This window comes from Lactuca virosa, chromosome 1 (genome assembly GCF_052849685.1).
Source record: "Lactuca virosa cultivar CGN04683 chromosome 1, Lactuca_virosa_CGN04683_v6, whole genome shotgun sequence".
In the NCBI taxonomy this organism is placed as follows: domain Eukaryota; kingdom Viridiplantae; phylum Streptophyta; class Magnoliopsida; order Asterales; family Asteraceae; genus Lactuca; species Lactuca virosa.
The window spans coordinates 69,565,923-69,585,741 of NC_136426.1; the positions used below are offsets into that span (position 1 = coordinate 69,565,923).

Genomic DNA, 19,819 nt, shown 5'->3' on the forward strand with positions numbered 1-19,819 from the left:
ACATCAAACAATACTCAATTAATAATTAGGTTCCAAGCCCAAGGTCCAACTCACACTCCAAAGGCCCAAAAGTCAAGTAATGGGCCGAAGCCCAACATATGGCCCAATTTTCCAAATTGGGACCAGACCTCTACATGGTCTTTCCTTAAGGCCCATCCATTAATTCTAGTCCAAAATCTTGGTATTCCAATGGCCCAATATCTCATAATCATCAAGGCCCAATTATGGCCCACCTATGGCCCAATTTTCCAAAATGGGCCCAAGTCCTTCACATGGGCTTTATCCAAAAGACCATCCAATTATTTTGGTCCATTTACTTGCTCTTGGATAGCCCATCAATAGTCCAATCACCAAAGCCCAATAGAAAGGCCCAACTCAAGGCCCAAGTGAAATTAGGGTTTTCACATGAAATGACGATTAGGGTTAAGAGTTCTTACTTAACCCATTAAGGACTTAATCCATTAAGTCCAATATTGACTTAGGTTAATTGCCAATGATTATTAATTAATATTTTAAATTTATTAAATAGTTCCGGTGCGGGTCCCGATCAATCCCCAAAATTAGGGTTTCATGACATTAGGGTTTTCCAAACCCTAATTAGGGGTTCCAACCCAATACTAGCCCATTAGTCACATGGTTGGGCTTTTAGGTCAATTAGGGCTTCCTTGGGGCCATTAGGGTTAAACAAGTCAGGCCCCACCCACTACCACCTCGGGTAGTTGTAACATCCCTTTTAAAATAGAATAATTGAACAATAAACCCGGAACCCCGAGAAGTAATTTTATTATTATTTTATATTATTATAGCCCAAAATCAAATAATAATTACCGGGATGTTAGCTTCGGGGGTTAAAGAATAAATATCGGACTTAATATGAAAGGGTTTTGGATGGCTGGGGCTAAAAGGGTAAATTTTGTACCTAGGATGAAGAGAATCTGTCAAGCAGGGGCTGCTTAGTAAATATTTCAGACTTGATTTGCAAGGATTTTCAGATGGAGGGTGTAAATGGTAAAATATGGATCTAATTTGAAAGAAAAAGGAAAAGGAGGGGCTATTCATGTTATTATGGGATTAAGTTTGAGACCCGGGTATATAACCCGTGCTATCCCCTGTCGCACCTTGCAACTCTAACCCTAGCCATATGAGACAGCCTCCGCCCTCCTTCTTCTTCACTTCCGGTAGCCGCCACCCCATTGGAGCCCTCCTCAGCCATTGTTGGCATCACCAAGTCCGACAGCCATCGTTCCGCCTGCTGCCTTGTCAGAGAACGCCACACCACCACCCCTTTCATACACGTTTTCCGACCAGCGAAACTGTCCATTGTTGCTGCTACAACTCGCGTCGCTTCCTTCTCTCTTCGTCCTTCGCTTGTTGCGTTTCAGCTACTACCACTGCCACTATTCCATCCACTGCCGACGAAGACGAAAAGGCTGCCTCATGTCGTTATTCAGTCGTGGGGATCGAGTCCGACAACCGTGGAGACCATAGTGGTTCGTGGTTGTGATGAGGTTGCGTGTGTAGTTTCTGTCCAATGGGTGTCGTGAAGAACCACCATGGCAGTCGGCCATGGTGGCTGTCGCCGATGACAAGATGTTAACGCCATGACCGCCGTTATGTTGTTGTTACCGTCGGACCTCCATACGCCGTCGTGAGCTGGGTGGTCATGTTCATTCCCAAGCAAGAGACGTGTTTGTGTGTGTATTTCAGTTGTAGGTGTGTGGTATGTTTGGCCGGAAAACTAAGAAGAGCCACCACCACCACCGTGAGGTGGTGGCTGCCACCATGTGCCACCGTCGGCCACCACAAGGGTGGTTGTGTGTGTGTTAGCTTAGTGTGTGTGTGTGTGTGTTAATTGGGTTTTTGTGTTGTATGATGTAATCGGGAAAGGAATAATGAAAAGAAAACTCATAACCACCACCGTGAGGTGGTGGCTGCCGCCTCCTGCCGCCACCAGTCGCCGTGTTGGGTGGCGGTGTGCCTAGTTTGCGTTTTGACTCGTTTGGGATGCTTGGACAGGATGGGCCTGACGAAACCCTAGTGGGCCCAATGAAACCCTAATGGGCTAGTATTGGGTTGGAAACCCTAATTAGGGTTTGGAAAACCCTAATGTCATGAAACCCTAATTTTGAGGATTGATCGGGACCCGCACTTGAATTAATTACTAAACTGAAAATGTTAATTAATAATCATTTGCAAATTAACCAAAGGCAATATTGGACTTAATGGATTAAACCCTTAATGGGTTAAGTAGGAACACGTAACCCTAATCGTCATTTCATGTGAAAAACCTAATTTCACTTGGGCCTTGGTTTGGGCCTTTCTTTTTGGACCTTGGTGATTGGACTATTGATGGGCTATACAAGAACAGGTAAATAGACCAAAATAATTGGATGAGTTTTAGGATAAGGCCCATGTGAAGGACTTGGGCCCAATTTGGAAAATTGGGCCATAAGTGGGCCATAACTAGGCCTTGATGATTATGTGATATTGGGCCATGGGAACACCAAGAGTTTGGACTAGAATAAAAGGATGGGCCTCAAGGAAAGACCATGTAGAGGTCTGGGCCCAATTTTTTGGGCTTTGGTCCATTATTTGACTGTTGAGCATTTGGAGTGTGAGTTGGGCCTTGGGCTTAGAACCCAATTATTGACTGGGTATTGTTTGATGTTGGCAGTTCGGGAATCTGTCAACCAGCAGCTGGATTTTCATCCGCGGGACTTCAGCAGTTCTAGGTGAGTTTTCCTCACTATATTAAGGGGTCTAAGGCACCAAGGCCGACCCGTTGGATATGATATCCTAGCAGTTGGTAGTATGTTGAGTATGAGATAGTGTTGCATGTTAGTTAGGTAGATCTGTAGGACTACCTGTATTATTATGTGATTATCTGTATGCGCATTAGTTGTGTTATATGTCGACATATTATGTGGGTTGGGTTGAGGTTGTACTGCTCCGTGCGGTAGCCAACAAACCCTAGAGTATTCCAGATATGAGTTGAGGGCCAGGCGGGGCATACCAGACTCATACTGAGGACTCGGGAGCATTCCAGATACGAGCTGAGGGCCGGGTGGGGCATGCCGGACTCGTACTGTGGGCTCGGGAGCATTCCAGATACGAGCTGAGGGCTAGGTGGGGCATACCAGACTCGTACTGTGGGCTCGGTGGCAATCCAGATGTGAATTGTGGGCCCGGAAGGCAATCCAGACTCACACTTTGGGCCCAGGGGTAATCCAGTTTGTAAAGCTGTGGACCCAGTACATGCTATTATTTGTATATGTGTTATGTGCAGTGTATCGGTATTTTGGGGGAACTCACTAAGCCTTGGGCTTACAGTTTGAATTTATTGTTTCAGGTACATCAGGTGATCGCGGAAAGGCAAAGGCGTGATCGTACAGCTCCTCATATTTATGTTTATGTTTCTTGGATACTCTGATATTATACATTTTGAAAACAAGTTTTTGTAATGATTAATGGTTTTGAAATGTTTTTAAAATTTTAAATTTGGCATGATTTTTATGGGTGTTACAAGTTGGTATCAGAGCCCTGGTTTGATTGAATTGGATAAACACTTGTTTGAATCCAGTCTCAAACTAGGATCTGAGAGTTTTTACAAAATGTTTTTGGAAAAAGAAATTATAATAAAATAAAAGTTGGATTAAGGGCATGTGCTCGATCTCTTGTCATGTTCTTGTTTGATTGTTGGCTTGGGATCGGGAACGTGGACCTTGACTTAACTTTGATTTTTAAAAGGAGGATGCAGAGTGTACGATCAGTCGGAGCCAGTAAGTAGACCCCAAAATATCATACGGTTATGTGATATTGTGATATGATAGAACAACATGCTAGTACTAGGTTAGGGATCTTCAGGAATTGCATGATAGAATTGCCTGATTGTATGATGCCTGATAGCCTAGGGTGTTCTTTATATGAAATTGACATCATTACTGTAGTTGCTTAGTGTATGCATCACGGCTGTACATAATTAAGATCTTATAGCCTGAGAATGTTTGGTTTGGCCTTATTTCCTGTTCTTGTTTGATGAAGGGCTTAGGGTAGGATCAGGTATTCGAAAGTCTATAGGGTCCAACGTGATGTATGGTTAGCATACACGAGTGCTGCAGGGTTGGTGAAAGTTTCATGGGTGGGTCGTGAGAGGCCGGGAGGCCAGTGGCGGCAGAATGGCGGCGTGAGGTGGCAACCACCACCCAAGGTGGCGGCAGAATGGCGGCGTAAGGTGGCAACCACCACCTCACGGCGATGACGGGTCATTTTCTTGATTAATCCAGTCGTACAATACAATTTTACAACAATATCCAAATAACACACACACATAAAATAACACACACTCACACACACACACAGCCGCCCTGACTTCTAAAATCCTTTGCAAAATAAATCCCGAAGTTACACTTTAACCCCCAGAGATTCAAATCTTGTCATTTGGCTTCCCGAAACCAACACCCCGCTAATTATTATTTGATTTTGGCTATAAAATAATAATAAAATTACCTCACGGGGTTCCGGATTTATTATTTAATTATTCTATTTTAAACGGGATGTTTCAATTCTTATGGCTAATCAAGTTTTTGGATTCAATTGCTTCAATTGGATCCTTGACCTTGATTAAGGAGTGTTGTGGGTTTTCCCAACCTCCATACTACCTTTGAGGAATTTTGGTATATCATGTTTTATGATTGCTAGAACCAATTTGGGTTGAATGATAAGCTTACATATTGAATCCAAATGATAAACACGCAAATATTCATGGATGTGAATTGCCCGAGTTAACCAATTCTTTTTCATATTTGAGCATCTCACCATCTTGCCTAATTGCAAGCATTTATTGTTTTCAATTCTTTTAGTTTTCAAACAAATCGCAACAACCCCCCCCCCCTTTTTAGTTTAACTTTAGTTGTTTAGTTTTATTTCAGATGTTCGTTTGGATTGTATTGGTAATTAAATACAACCATTTCCCCGTTGATTTGATCCCCTTTTTATCATTATATTAAGTTTTAATTGCAAGCAAAATGGTGTAATTTTCTTGGTGGCTTGACATCCCACCAATCATCGTACATACCCACCTTCTACGCCAATATCCAAAGTCAAAACCCTAGTCAAATAGCCACCTTCTACGCCAATAAGGATTGGTGTATAGAATTACAACATGACCCAATAATAACACACCAAATGTCGAACCAAAACTTGCATAGAAGGATGTCACATCAATTTTGTTTCCTAAATTACTTACAAAAACACTTCAAATTAGTAGAGTTTATTATACATCATCATACATACATCACAAAAGAAGTCCATACAAAATATAGTTTCATTTATTCTATCACACATTCTTAAGGAGGTATTGTTTATAGAATAGCATGAACATTATGAATCATATATAAATGAAGTAATAACATGCAAACACTAGTATAGAAAGCATTTGTTGATGCGGTTAAAATGATTAATTGATGCGGGTATTTAACCGCACCAAAAAATACATTTATTTAATGGTGCGGTTCCAAAACCGCACCAAAAAATAGTCAGCTAAAGTCGCACCAATTAACATGTTCGCCATTGATGCACACCACGCTACTTATGAAGCTTCATTTTTTTGAATTTAGGTATGTTCGGTGAGTGTTTTTCAATCAATGGTTCAATCGTAATATCTTAATCTGATCTTTGAACTTTCTACCTATGATTCATCAACTTCGCTTTCCTCAACTGCAGGTCCATTAGAGGTTTCAATTGTTCCTTCTTTGATTTTAGTTTCTCCAAAAAGAGTGGTTTCAATCTCTCCAATTTCTTTTTCTCTTCCGGTTAAAAATCTTCTCTTGGGAAATCACATTTCACTAACGTTGTTTTCAAGTTCTTTTTCGACAACATTTTAAAACTCACTCTGCAAAAACTAGCTCTATACCCATTGATTGAATGTACTGAAGCAAAGTCTTTGGATCCTTTCTTGGAGATATATCACGGAAGAAGAACTGCAGAGATTCAGAACAAGAAAATATCGTTAAAACTTACCATAGGACATCCATTACAATTAATAAGAGAAAAATAGAGTCTCAAATGTCATTAATGAAAAAAAGATAAATAATGAACATACCTCACATACGTTTTCAAGCATGGAATCGACAAATCTATGATTATGGGAAGAGGCTGCATCTCCAACATTATACAAAAGAGGGAAGATTGAATGAAAATTTTGAACGAAATTTGGAGGGATCTCGTGCGAAATGAAAAATTCAAATGAAATTTTTAGAGGAAAGATTAATGATGTGGTTCAATGTTGTTTTTTGGTGCGATTCAATGTTTTTTAGTATGAATGATTTTTTGGTGCGGTTTTTACAAGATTTTTTGGTGCAGTTTTAGGAAACCGTATCAGAAAATGTTTTAATGGTGTAATTTTGGGAAACCACACTAACAAAACTATTTTATGGTGCAATTCTCTTATTTTTTGATGTTGTAGATATTTAATAAGACGGTTTTTAGACGTGACCACATCAAAAAATAAAAACCCCTCGCACTATTAAATGACTTGTGTACCAGTGAAGCGTACAATCTTCAACCCAATCTAGCCACCTTGTAGGCCAATGAGGATTGGTGTATAGAACTCTAGCAAATCCCAATAATAACACAACAAATGAAGAAATAAGGATGTCACATCAATTTGTTCCTAAATTACTTATGAAAACACTTAAAATTAGTAGAGTTTTTTATACATCATCATACGTACATTAAAAAAAAAGTAGATAAGCACATACAAAATCTAGTTTCATTAATTCTATCACACATTCTTAAGGAGGTCTTGTTTATGGAAGAGCATGGACAACTTTCTTATGAATCATAAATGAAGTAATAACATGCAAACATACAATCTTCAACTCGATCTAGCCACCTTCTACGCCAATGAGGATTGGTGTATAGAACTGCAGCAAATCCCAATAATAACACAACAAATGTCGAACTAGAACTTGCATAGAAGGATGTCATATCGATGTTATACCATTTCTCAGTGTCTTCTTCAACTAATGGATTGGTAAACAGTGAATTAGTCTTGCATCTATTCGCAAGTGGCGGTCCACAAAGACGTGGGTTCTCTTCATAGCTCGTCTCTGTGAAAGTACCAAATTGAGCTTTCATTTCTGGGAGTCTTCCTGATAAATTGTTGTGAGAAACATTGAAAATAGATAAAGAAGTCAACTTAATCAGTTCTGATGGAACTTTTCCAGTCAAACCATTTGAAGAAAGATCTAAGCTTTCAATATTTGCAAGATTTGAAAAAGTCACCGGAATGGGTCCAGTCAGATGATTGTGAGACAGGTTCAGAGCACGAATCTGGATCAAAAACCCTAGTTCTTCTGGGATTTCACCTGTTAATTTGTTGCACGAAAGATCCAATCCTGACATGATATCAAGAACATCGCCCTTGTAGGGGAGAGAGAGGCCTTTTGTTGTAAACTGAACTTCATCTTGTATTTCAAACATTTCACTGCGGTCGTTACTAGTAAATTGTCTATCTAGAACACCCTTATAATAGTAATATGAACTTATAGGGTATGATGAAACAGTTTCTTTCATGAAAGCAAGGTATTTTGGACCCGTGATGTTTCGTAGGCAACTAGGTATCGAACCAGAAAGGGTGTTACCCGATAAATCTATCAAACTCGCATCACTTAACTGACACAAATGATTCGGCAAAGAACCAGTAAACTTATTTTTTCTCAAAAGAAGAATCCTTAGTGTAGATAAGTCACCAAGAAATTCAGGAATGATTCCCGACAAGTTGTTGTTGCCGATGTCCAAAGTCAAAACCCTAGTCAGATTACGAAAGAAGCTCGGTATTGGTCCGATGAATCTATTAGAACCCAAATGAAGATGCTCGACATGTCGCAGGTTTAAGCAAGAAGGTATCGAACCAGAGAAAGAATTATGTGAGATATCAAAAAACGAGAATGAAGCTGTTCCACACGGAAACCGACCTTTAAAACTATTGTTTCTTATCACAAGTTGAGAAAAGGCACCGATTGTACCCATGTTGCTTATCCAAGAGGGGATGACACCTGTAAAAAAGTTATTGCTAATATCGAGAACAGTCATGAATTCAAACTTGTTCTTGCTCTTGATTCCAATCTTCCCTGTGAAATAATTGCTATCTAAATGGACCCTTTCGATGTTGCCCAAGCTTAAGTTTCCTGAGAGTATCTCGCCGTGAAATTTGTTGTTTGATAGTTTTAATATACTTAAAAGAGAGAGATTTGTAAGCAGCCCCTTTGGTACTTCTCCTGATAACTCATTATCGGATAAATCCAGTATCTGTAATTCACTCAAATCACCTATAGAAGATGGGATAACACCATTGAAAGCATTTCTTGAAAAATTGAAGTGAGTTATATTGGGAAGAAACTCTGGTATATCGCTAGGAATAGAATTTATTATGTGATTTCCCGATATATCCAACCACCGCATGTAAGAATTTCTATAAAAAGGCATAGAAATAATACCACCAAATGAGTTGTTCCTTAGATTGAGAACTTCCAGATTTGTGTTATTTTCAATCAACCAATTTGGAAAATTTCCCTCCAACGAGTTGTGAGGTATGTGTAGTTCTTGTAACTTGTGCTGGTGAAGTAGAAAGGTAGGAACAACACTTCCTTTATGTCTATTTATATTGCAGCTTGATAGCACAAGAACTTTCAATTGGAACATTGGAATCCAACCTATAGGATCTTCTGTTTCCATCTCAAATTTGTCATTTGCGCTTATGAATTGAACTGCTTGAAGGTTTGTAAGATTGGAGAATGAGCTAAACGGGAATGAACCTTGGAATTTGTTATAACTAAAATCAATGTACTCGAGAGATGTGAGATTAGCAATCAGTGATGGTGGAAGTTTTCCCCTGAATCGATTCGAAGATATGTCGAGCAGTTTAAGAGATGATAGATTGTTGAAACATTGAGGCAGGATTCCATCGAGCATGTTGTGACTAAGATCCATTTCTTGGAGGTTCTTCAACTCACATAATCCTGCCACAAAGAAAAACTATTGTTTATAGGGAACAGTCGAACACATGCAAGATCATTAGAGAAATCATATTTTGGAGAGAACTAGCTAGGCAACTCAATCTCGGCCTGTGGATGAAAATATATTTATCGGCCCAGATGACAAAGTGGTTGGGCTATTACAAGTAGTTACAAAACGGTTGACTTCACTTGCATGGTAACAGGGCGCGCATAGAAACATTAACCATCGATCCCTTTTAGATTCATAAAAGTGTGCATGAATGATTGAGGTAACTTACCATGATCAGATAATGAGCCATTAAGCTCATTGTTAGTGAATGAGACAACTCGAAGAGAAGATAATGCTTGTATTGATGACGGGATGCTCCCAGCAAAATTGTTGTCACTCAAATCTAAGACCTCGAGATAGTGGAAAGATGACAAAGCTAGATGACAAGAGATGATTACATGTATAGGTTACCGAATATAAACTATGAAACCAATTATGTACTAATCATTTTTTAACGGCCCAAAGTTTTAATAGAAAATAACTAGCAAGATACTAAAGAATGCACGAATATAAACTATGAAACCAATGAAGAAAAAGCATTTACCCTTCATTGGTAGGGTTCCATTGAAACCATTATTTGTCATGAGGAGGACTTCCAAATCGTGCAAATTAGGGAGTTCTGAAGCAGATAATACAATTTAATAAAATGATTAGCCAAAAATATATAATATGAAGATGATATTTAATTAGTATTTTTAGTTTATTTAATGATGACTCTTTTAAGATAAAACATGCCTTGGTCAGGAAAGGATTCTCCCAATGAAACGGAATATGAAAGATCAAGAATCTTGAGGGATGGGAGGGAACTTAAGCATGATATGATGCTCTTGTTGAAATTATTATGTGAAATAACTATACTCTCTAGCTTTTTCAATCTTGATAAGCTCTTACAAACTGTAAAATAAATAAATAAATAAAATAAAAAAATAAATTGTTACTAGAAACCATGCATGGTCTTACAAACTTTTATAGCTATGAAAGAGATTAGGATTTATTAGTGTTCAAGAACTTTATATATTCTGAACTATTTACAATTAAGTAAATCACCATGAATAGCTAGGGGAAGCAAATTCTTCATTTACCTTGGATATTTGGTGTGCCATCAAGCCCAGTATAACTTAAATCCAACTTCTCCATGTTCATTAACTTGGCTAATCCTGTCACACGAAAAAAAAAAAACATATATTATGTATTATGTATGCTATTTTTAGATGTACATTTACAAATATTTCAACGGCTTTATAAAGAACAATATATAAGTACCAGGAAAGATGTTCTAGGTAAATTGTAGTCATAGCCCGTACCTTGAACTGGAAATAGTCCAGATAATGGATTATTGCTAAGATCCAAGTTTCTAAGCGATGAAAGGTTATTTAAAAATGTCATAACACTTGCATTAAATTCGTTGGAGCCAAGATTTAAAGTTTTCAACTTGCTCAATATGGGAACCCTCTCAAAACCTATATTTAAGAATTGAAACAGTCATTCATATAACAGTATGCTCAAGTCTGATATACTGATAAAGTAATTTAGAAGAAGGTATACTTATATCAGTTTTTAATATGTTTATCCATTAATTTAAAAAATTTAAGTTTATAGCTAACAAAATGACTCGATTGTACATCTCTACAACAAAAAATTAGTCTTTACTACCAATTTTCTTTTCCCAAGAAGATGATCATATTTCGAATTTCAACACATGAAATAGTGGTTCTTAAAAGAAGGATTAATTTTTGCATGAATCCAAAATGACTATATTGGCATGATGGTTATAAGATGATATTGACTACCTTGAATCTCAACGGTACCATTAAATTCACATTGGGTTAGATCCAACATCTCCAAGTTTTCTAAAGCTGCGAATTCTGCAATTCATATAACAAGGGTATAACTAACTTTATAATATATATGCATTTATTACAAACAAAATTCTGTCCATTTCTTTTTTCTATGGATCAACAATAGAAAGAAATATTGTAGCCGGCTGAATTGGTAAGATTAATGTTGTAAAGTGGACCCCACATACACATACATGTCCCGTCCATGGGGTCCATTTAGCACCACGCATCGCATGTAGTAATTATGTACCGTAACCTTTGTAATCTCTATATTCTCGCTATATCTTTTACTTAAATGTTTTCTTTTGTTGAAAAAGAAGAAATGAAAAGACAAAAACCTATATACCATTGATAGGGAAGTATCCATTCAATCCAGTGTAGCTAAGATCCAAAACTATGAGTGAAGTGAGTGCCGTCAATGATGGAAGTATGTCATTGTCAAGATCAAAATTTTTGCTGAGGTCAAGTGTCTCTAACTTATTCAAACTCGATAACATTCCAAGTCCTGAAATAGCAAAAAGGTTTTAACTTTGAAAAATGTTACTCGATTATATTATTCAAGAATATGATCTCACTATATGGCCAAAGGAAATAGTACTAAGTCACACTTAAGGCAATTAAGCATAAAGTTACCTGTCTTCATAATCATCTCTTTATCAAGAAAATCATATGACAGATTGAGACTTTTCAACTCTTTAAAATGAAGAAACAAGGACACATTCAATGGCCATAATTTGTTCCCTTGGTATTTGGATTGAAGCTCCATATCAACATCATTCATCCCTCTCAAATTGTACAAGAAAAGATCTGTCACATGTCCAGTGATTATGTTGCAGTTGACCCTCTCCCAATCACAACAGTCGCCACCATGATCAACCCAAGTGGGGAGAAAATGGTCCATTTTAGAATCGTATGTGGATGCTTTGATTTCGAGCAGTGCATTTCTCTCCTCTTCTATGCAATCTCCTTGTGTTTGCCAGACCACAAGAATTTGTATCATCAACGACCAATATAACCATGATTCACACTTACTCAAACCCCAACACTCCATTTTTTAACTTCCGGTTTGCTTTGTGTGTGTGTGTGAATATATATATATATATATATATATATATATATATATATATATATATGTGTGTGTGTGTGTGTGAGAGAGAGAGAGATAAGGAGAGACGTGATATACGATGCATAATATATCATAATTCATCAGTCAATGGTACATTTTCAAACCAACCACCTTCGACGTACGTGTCCCTTTCGGATTATGACACACTCCTAAAGTTTTGTATGACACCGACATTGATGGACTTTTCAGCAAACTTTCATGTTTTTTTTTTATTGCATTAAATATCATTCATTGTACTTTTAAATTCTTTTGGTTGTTTATATAAACAAAAAAATTTATTAATTTACTAGTATATAAAGTTTAAACAACCGTAGTTGTAACAAACCATCCTGTTGACTGTAGTTGAATTTTCAATACTCAACCAAAACTTCCTTCCGTCGACAACATTTTTATAAACAAATAAAGAGTTTGATATATATAAGAATGGTAGGTCACATTTGGAAGAATCCTAGACGATGATGACTTGACTTTAGCCGCTTGCAGGCTTAATGATATGCAGTGCTGTTAAAAATATATAAGTAAATGCATACAGTAGTAACATATTTTATATACTTATGTAAGCAGATTTTACATAAAAGTTTTCACCAATTAAAAACTTTCATGTTGTAATGAACATGACTAAGATATGCCTCTTAATGAGATAAAGTCTGATTCAGTAAGTAGATTCAGACTCTTTGATTCAGGTTTTTGTTACCTCTAATTAAATTGGGTAAGTTATGTATGATTCGGCCAAAACATGTTGCTGGATAATAAAATTCCCACATTTGCCCTGACACCCCCCACCCCTTTTTCATGTCCTTTCTACATATCATGACTTCCTCAATCGCAAGAAGCACTTGCACTAGCCGTTGCTCTAACTCCCACCGCCGTCCCTCCAGCTCTTCCTCCTCCGGCACTGGTCAGGTTTTTTCTGTTTTGACCAAATTGACGGGTTTGATCATTCATGTCTCTCTGTAAAATCGATTTTTCCTATGCTTCAAATCGATTCTTCAATGTTCACCAGACCTTAATTCTTAACATGTGTTGGTATATATACTACAGTTGCTTTTGATAATGTTGATGAAAGTTCAATTTTATCATGGGTTTGTTGTGATTGTTGCACATAGACCCTTGTGATTTTAACCCAACATGTATGAAATTTGATGTTTGTGTGTGATCTATCTAAACAATGATTTGTTCAAAATGACATGTTTGGACTTTTAAACTCAAATGGGTTTTTGGGAAATTGTAGATTAGTGATAGATGAAATTGAGTTCCTGATCACTATGATGACAAAGTTTTCTTGACCAAGCTTTTTCACCCAAATCCTAAGTTGTTGATAGTCATCAAAAGTCCTAATGGCTACAGATACTACATCAAGGTTATTTTTGTCAGTTTAACTTGATTTTCCACCAATGTTTGATGGTTTTAAGGTGAATTGTGTTGATACAATGGCTGCAGGTCATTCTTTTATTGGAAGAGTCCACAAAAAGTTTTCAAGATTTTTCTTTGAGTTTTGTGTGGTTAATATATGGGCTCAGGGTGGTTGTAGCTTAGCATCAACGCTTTTATTAATTTGTAGTGCAAATTCATTTGATGTTAGAATAGTAACCTGTTTTGGTAGTGTCTAGTGGTGCAAAATAGATAAAGGATAGTAGCTTGTTTTGATGGTTTTTTGGTATATATTATAATTATATTTTAAGCAGAATAATAAAATGGACATTTTCATCATATGGTTTAATTCATAAGCATAGTCATTCAAATACAAATGATGAGTAACTATCAAACACCCCCAACTTAAAGTCGTTAGACAAGACAAAACAGACCAACTTATCAAATCAGTGATTTCATAAATAACATCTTTAATAAAATTGTAAGCGTTAAAATACATTTAAGGGTTTGTCATGATTTAGGAAGGAAGTGAATCATTTTTTTGTTAATTTCAATGTTTGAAATGGTAGCCAACAACCAAAGTTTTTCAAAATGTATACTTATAACAGGTGTTATTTGGTATGTTGTGTCTCCACATGATGGCGTGGATGTGGCAATCCTATTCAATAAATAATTATTTTGTATGTGACGAAGAGGAACTCAACAGAACTGTGGGTTTAAATCCCAACCTGCAACACCCATTTCATTTAGGCATCTTCTTCATCCCTTCAAGAAATAATGCATGAAGACTCGGACTGCTGAAGGGGCCTATGGTTGCTCCATTTTTATTAGTTTATAGATCTAAATATTATTGATATGATCCTTGATTAGATTTAAACATAAAGAAAACAACATTCAATGCATTTAACTTAGTTAGCTTTGTTTCTTATGTCGCCAGGGTTTTAATTTTAATTATCAGGGTTTAGTGTATAATAAGATATACGGTACCTGCTTCTCCCAAACCATTGCAACATTGTCTACCTGCAAAACCAAAACAACCAAAAGTAAAAATTTAATGTGGGGCTTAAATACATTGCTTCAATCAAAGATTTATGCAACCTAAAAGATTGATCAAACGTATAAAAAAAAATTTCCTCTTCTAATAGCAGCAAAACACAAGCTGTAGAACTCAAAGAAAATAAAAATGAATCATTATTTCAATTCTAGAAATCAAGATTTCAAAGTATTATTCAGCGTATCATGTATCCACTACAAACACAAGTGGATTTTCTTTCTTAATGTAGCATATACGTTTGGAACTTTCAAGTTAGAGGCAAATGAAAGAAATAGCAATGTACTTTTTATGGATTGTTTATTATGGCCTTCTACTTCCATTTTTTTTCTTATTACAGCATTGTACTTTGAAAAATGTACCCAATCCAATTATAGCAATGTCATCCAAACATAAAGCAACTTTCATTGCGATAATTGGATAGATGCTTCAAAGTAGAATATCCTCATAAGAATAGAGAAAAAAACTGAAACTACAATGTTATAATTGGGTAGCTTTCTCAATAAGAAAAAAAGAAATGAAAGTAGTGCTATAAGGAAAAAAAAAATTAAGGTAAGCCTTGCTATTTCTTGCATTTAGCCCTTAAAGTCACTACTAAAGGGTTATATGACGAGCCTAGGTGAAGAAGGGGCAGAAAGTAACCAAATTTTATGCACTAAAGGAATTGTTTTAACAAATAAATTTATCAACTGACACAATATTCTATAGCAGAAGACGATAAAAGTCAACCTAAGGAAAGCATGTACTCTTCACACTAAGCAAAACAATGTAATGTTGATTGTAAGAACAAAGGCCAGAAACATAGTTATCTATTCTATAGGAAAAATATATATGTCAAAGCCCTAATAAACTAAAAGCTGTTTAACAAAGGAAACCTCCAAATTCCAATAGGAGTAGGACATGGAGAACTTGATCCTTTGACTGAATGTGTCAAATGAAATCCTATTGCTTTCAAAGTTCAAGCCATAGCACATGTTTGGTTGGTGGATTTTGGAGGGATTCAATTCCTTCAAACTCCGTCTTTGATGGATTTCACCATTCCTAGGGGTGGGTGGAAGGAGTTCAAATACATTCTTCCTTTTTTATTAAAGACAGAAATTCCCCTCTACATATTCCATAACTATTAAACCTAATTATAAATAAAAATCTATTTTTATTACTATTAAGTTTCACTGCATTTCCTACCAACTAACCACTTGAAATATTACAATTCCTTCAGATTCCAAAACCAAACACCCTCTTAAATCTTAAAAGCTAACCTTGCAACTCATATCTCCTTTGGGCTTTGGCTGTATAACCAGAAGTGTTTTCATTATTTCCTCCAGTGGCGATTGGAGATAAGCTGACTAAATCCAAAAGCAACAAGCTTACTCATCTCTCATGTGCTTTGAACTTGTCAGAATCTTATCCAAACATCCGAATCATTTGTGTCATCTAATATCACAAGTGATGAAGCATCACACTTCCAGATAATATAGGGACCTAATGTAGAAACCATGACATTGTCTAAGGGTACCTAAAAGGCCAAATCTTTGCCAGATCACTGCACTGGCATGAGCAAATTAGGCATATTATTTCGTTTTCAAAAAACCACCAAACTGCAGCAACAAGGTAATCAACAGTCTTGGCTCGTGAAAATCACACCATGAGTTAGTAAAATCTACACAACAAATAACCCTGCCCAAAGGAGAAGTGATATAGATTATAGATATAGGGGGTTTCTGATTCTGACTATGGAGATTCTAGTAAGATAAGAGTGGGTGGAGGGGTTGATGATGTTGTAAGATCGAAAAGACGATTTTGTTGTAATGTGATTGAAAAAGAAGCATATAAAAATTAGCAACCTAATCAACCCTAAAAGATTTTAAAGATGCATATAAAATTAACAACCCAATCAACCCTAAGAGATTTAAAATGAGCGCACACCTAACAGAGAAAATCATCCAAGTAAACGATAATAAATAATATATAAATAGGGTAGCTAAAAATTTATGTACACATAAATGAGAACCTATTTTACCCACAAAACTGAGACAGAGTACTTGCCTATATGAGAGAGAACTCAGCCCCATGTGAGATGGCCAATCCACCTCCCTTCCTCCAGATGTGCATGGTGATCCCCTGAGTTCTGAAGCATTACAATCAGGTGAAATAAGAACCAAAACAAGATACACGAGATTCACCCCCTTCTGCTTCAGAGTGTCTTCCAAAGTCTCTTCAAATTGCTTCACATGATTTATAACTCAAGAAACCAACCTCAACAAGCCAATAAACAAATTTTGGAGACATATACCAACAATCCTCTTCTCCTAGTTTCAAACACTTGCCATACACAGTGGAAACCTAAAAGTGATTCGCTGCATCATACTTCCACAAAGCTTCTCCGCTAACTTGAAAAAACACTGATGCCATTCAGCACCTAATGACACACCTAAATGGACCTCACAATACCACTACTCATATCGCCTCTCAATGTTCATGGGATGTCAAATCACTAGTAAAAAAACATGAATCTAATAACTTTACTTGAAAAGATTATCAAGTCCCATCGTCCTTAAATGGATATCAACCACATCTGTCACAAAAAGATGCACATATAGGTCAAATCGTGCATAATGAAACTAAATCTTCCCTCTACAGCGATGTCCTAAACAGCTATCTACTTTAAAGTGCCACTCTTCCATACTTCTATCACCTCAAAAGTTATACTCTCCAATTTGATATGATCATTGCTTCGATACTTGGACCTCTATGTTCTAATGTATATGATATAAATGTTTATATTCCAACTCAACACAAGCTTTTGTGTAGTCAGTATGCAGAGATGATAACTTTCATCCAATACAAGTAATTCTCTTCTTCTGCACCACCAAACTGATACTTGTGCACTTCTACTACACTCAGAGCTGAAACAGTTAACTTTGGATATGTAACAACGATGAACCACCAAGTCCAGTTAGCTTTAACTATGTTGGTGATGCAATTTCAAGTAAGAGGATCACAAATGGAAGGGGGAAATTTTGAATATAAATAAAAACAGACACGGCTTAATAATTTCTAAATTATAATACTTTACTACGAGTCTATGACGTAAATGATAGCCACAACAGAGACCCATTGTTGCATTTTGTGGTTAAAAGCAACTCAATATTCCTATTTTACATCACAACGATGGCCAATGAGATTAAACAAAGGATTACCGATGTAAACACAAACTGAGAAGAACCATACACTTCTACCCTCTCCATAACAGATAGCCATGATAACTGAGGGCAGATGGGACATTTGTCACATTTCAACTTGTAAAATAAACCATTTAGATTTCAGCGACGTGTCATTCGGGATTTTTCCACCTCTGCCCATGGTGTAGAGCTTGAACCATACAATGGAACATTGTCACCAGCACCCTGAGGGCATTGAGTAAACTTAATCAAGCAAATGAAAGTTGAAAACTGAAATTACATGTGTGGTGATCAGATGGATATGTAAGACTTTGAATGATGTAGCAAACCTACCATTGGACGCACGTATCCATCACCATAAGCACGCGAATAATTGCCATCAGGATTGCCATAATTCATCCTGTATGATCCACCTAAACAACCAAGTATCAGATAATAGTGAGAAACACTATAAGAAAGTAGAGGTAACTAAGTATATACCAGCACCCCATGATCTAGAATCAGAATTTGTAAGTTCTGCCCGAATCTTTTCAACCTCACGAGCCATGGAAACCAAATTCTTTTCCATTGATTGTTTTTGATTCATCAACTCAGCACTTGCCTTCTTCTCATAATCAATAGCAACTCTACAGGAGGGATCACAATAGTTAAAAAGATCCCATCTTTTAATACATACAAGACATTTACAACAATAACAGGGATGTCAATTGTCAATTGTCAATTGCCAAACCTAACATGCATAAGCTCCTTGTGTAGTCCCTCAACCTCTGCTCTTAAAGCTGGAAGTTGCTTGTTTTCAGCTTGCAGTTTTGCAAGGTCTTTTGTGAGAGTCTGAACTTGCCCAGATAGATCATGCCTAATAGAATTAAGTCTCTCTACTTCACCATGGAATTGTGCAGCTTCTTTTTTCAGAGGTTCAGTGGCACGAAGATCAGCTTCAAGCTTCAGGCCCCTCTCAATTAGCTGTCTTGAATGCATTTCATTTTCTGCTTGAATGTCAGAAATCGCAATGTTCATTCGCCTAAGTTCTTCTCTTGCAGCACCTAACTCTTGTTGCAGAGCAATGCGATCATCAACTAACCTTCGATTTTCACCCAAAAGTCTACGGATTTCATGGTGTTGTATTTCAAGTTCTTCTTCCAACATAATGGGATGAGGTGGCATGGGTCGAGACATAGGAATACGAGAAGGAGGCCCTTCTGGGGGATACCCACGATGATTCTCACGAGGATATCGGTTTCTCCCAGCCATTTATGCTGACCATGATGGAGGGAAAAAACACATAACTCAATAGAAGTGGTGAAGTATAAGTGCATGATAAGGTATTGATAGAATATACACCAACTAAGAGATGGCATGATAATTAAGATCGCATAAATCTATAGTAAGCTTCAACATAAATGCAACGACGTAAATGATTCAAGAATGTCAACTGGTTGATGTTCTAGCACCAAATACGTGTATGAAATCAATGTTAATAAGGAACTTCTTTCCAGAATCAGCAACAAGTAATCAACTTAAGGGGAAAACTTATCTATACTGTGTTACAAAACGAAAACTGCATCTCAAATTTAACCTATATATCCACTGCATAACAAAAACACGGCTATGATATTTCCCAATTAAAACCAATTGATAAATCAGATGATGAACCAAACTATTATAAAATCCAACACAGCTACAACTACATAATAGATCTGTTTGTGTCCTCCAGAACAGAGGTAAATCAACATTTACCGCAAAGAAAACCAATAAATACAGTTACTTTGCCCAAGCTAACACGAAAATCGATCGTTTACAGATATTGAATGTAAAACCCTAGTACGAATGAAAAGAACATGTGATTACGTAGCAAGATGAATTTATCTATGGGACAAAATTTGAAAACAGTAATAAGACTGTGAATCAAACCTTCTTGAAGGTGATGGAAGCGCCGATCGGCGTTTAGATATTTCCTGAGATATTTGCGTTGCGGTTTCTAGCTTCTGCTTGCGAAGAAGGCTCGTAAGTCGTAGGTTCCAAAAGGACGTGATGCGAGTTCGACAAAAAAATATCTATTTTTCTCAAAAAAGAAAAGAAAATTATGTTGGACTTGCCTACAAAGATTTTTTAAAAAAAAATATGACAACGAGGGCACAATTAATAATAAAATAAAAGAGCAAATTATATTTTGCTGATATGTAAT

At 36.7% G+C, this 19,819-nt stretch overlaps 1 protein-coding gene across 5 annotated transcripts; it reads right to left on the bottom strand.

The window, feature by feature from the left end:
* Positions 1-6,679: 6,679 nt before the first annotated feature.
* Positions 6,680-19,720, bottom strand: LOC145144851 (cuscuta receptor 1-like). Of its 5 annotated transcripts, XM_079074894.1 has the most exons (11): positions 17,653-17,778; positions 14,389-14,421; positions 11,538-11,870; positions 11,251-11,409; positions 10,857-10,931; positions 10,371-10,526; positions 10,149-10,223; positions 9,802-9,960; positions 9,611-9,685; positions 9,296-9,442; positions 6,680-9,020 (listed from the first exon to the last, which is right to left on the bottom strand). In XM_079074894.1, the coding sequence occupies exons 1-11, from the start codon at positions 17,735-17,737 to the stop codon at positions 6,832-6,834; spliced, it is 3,486 nt and encodes a 1,161-aa protein (XP_078931020.1). In that variant the 5' UTR covers positions 17,738-17,778; the 3' UTR covers positions 6,680-6,831. The 5 variants fall into 5 exon arrangements, 4 of the variants coding, with proteins under 4 accessions (XP_078931020.1, XP_078931023.1, XP_078931022.1 ...); XM_079074897.1 differs by lacking the exon at positions 11,251-11,409; XM_079074896.1 differs by lacking the exon at positions 10,371-10,526.
* Between the last annotated feature and the right edge of the window lie 99 nt (positions 19,721-19,819).

What these genes read in the sequence shown, in the direction of transcription:
- LOC145144851 (XM_079074894.1), bottom strand. Translation starts at nt 17,737, where the DNA reads ATGTCCCATCTGCCCTCAGTTATCATGGCTATCTGTTATGGAGAGGGT. An exon ending in TGGATACTTCCCTATCAATG is followed by an intron (nt 10,932 to 11,250) that starts GTATATAGGTTT and finishes TATGAATTGCAG; the next exon opens with AATTCGCAGCTTTAGAAAAC. An exon ending in TGGCTCATTATCTGATCATG is followed by an intron (nt 9,021 to 9,295) that starts GTAAGTTACCTC and finishes TCTTTGTGGCAG; the next exon opens with GATTATGTGAGTTGAAGAAC.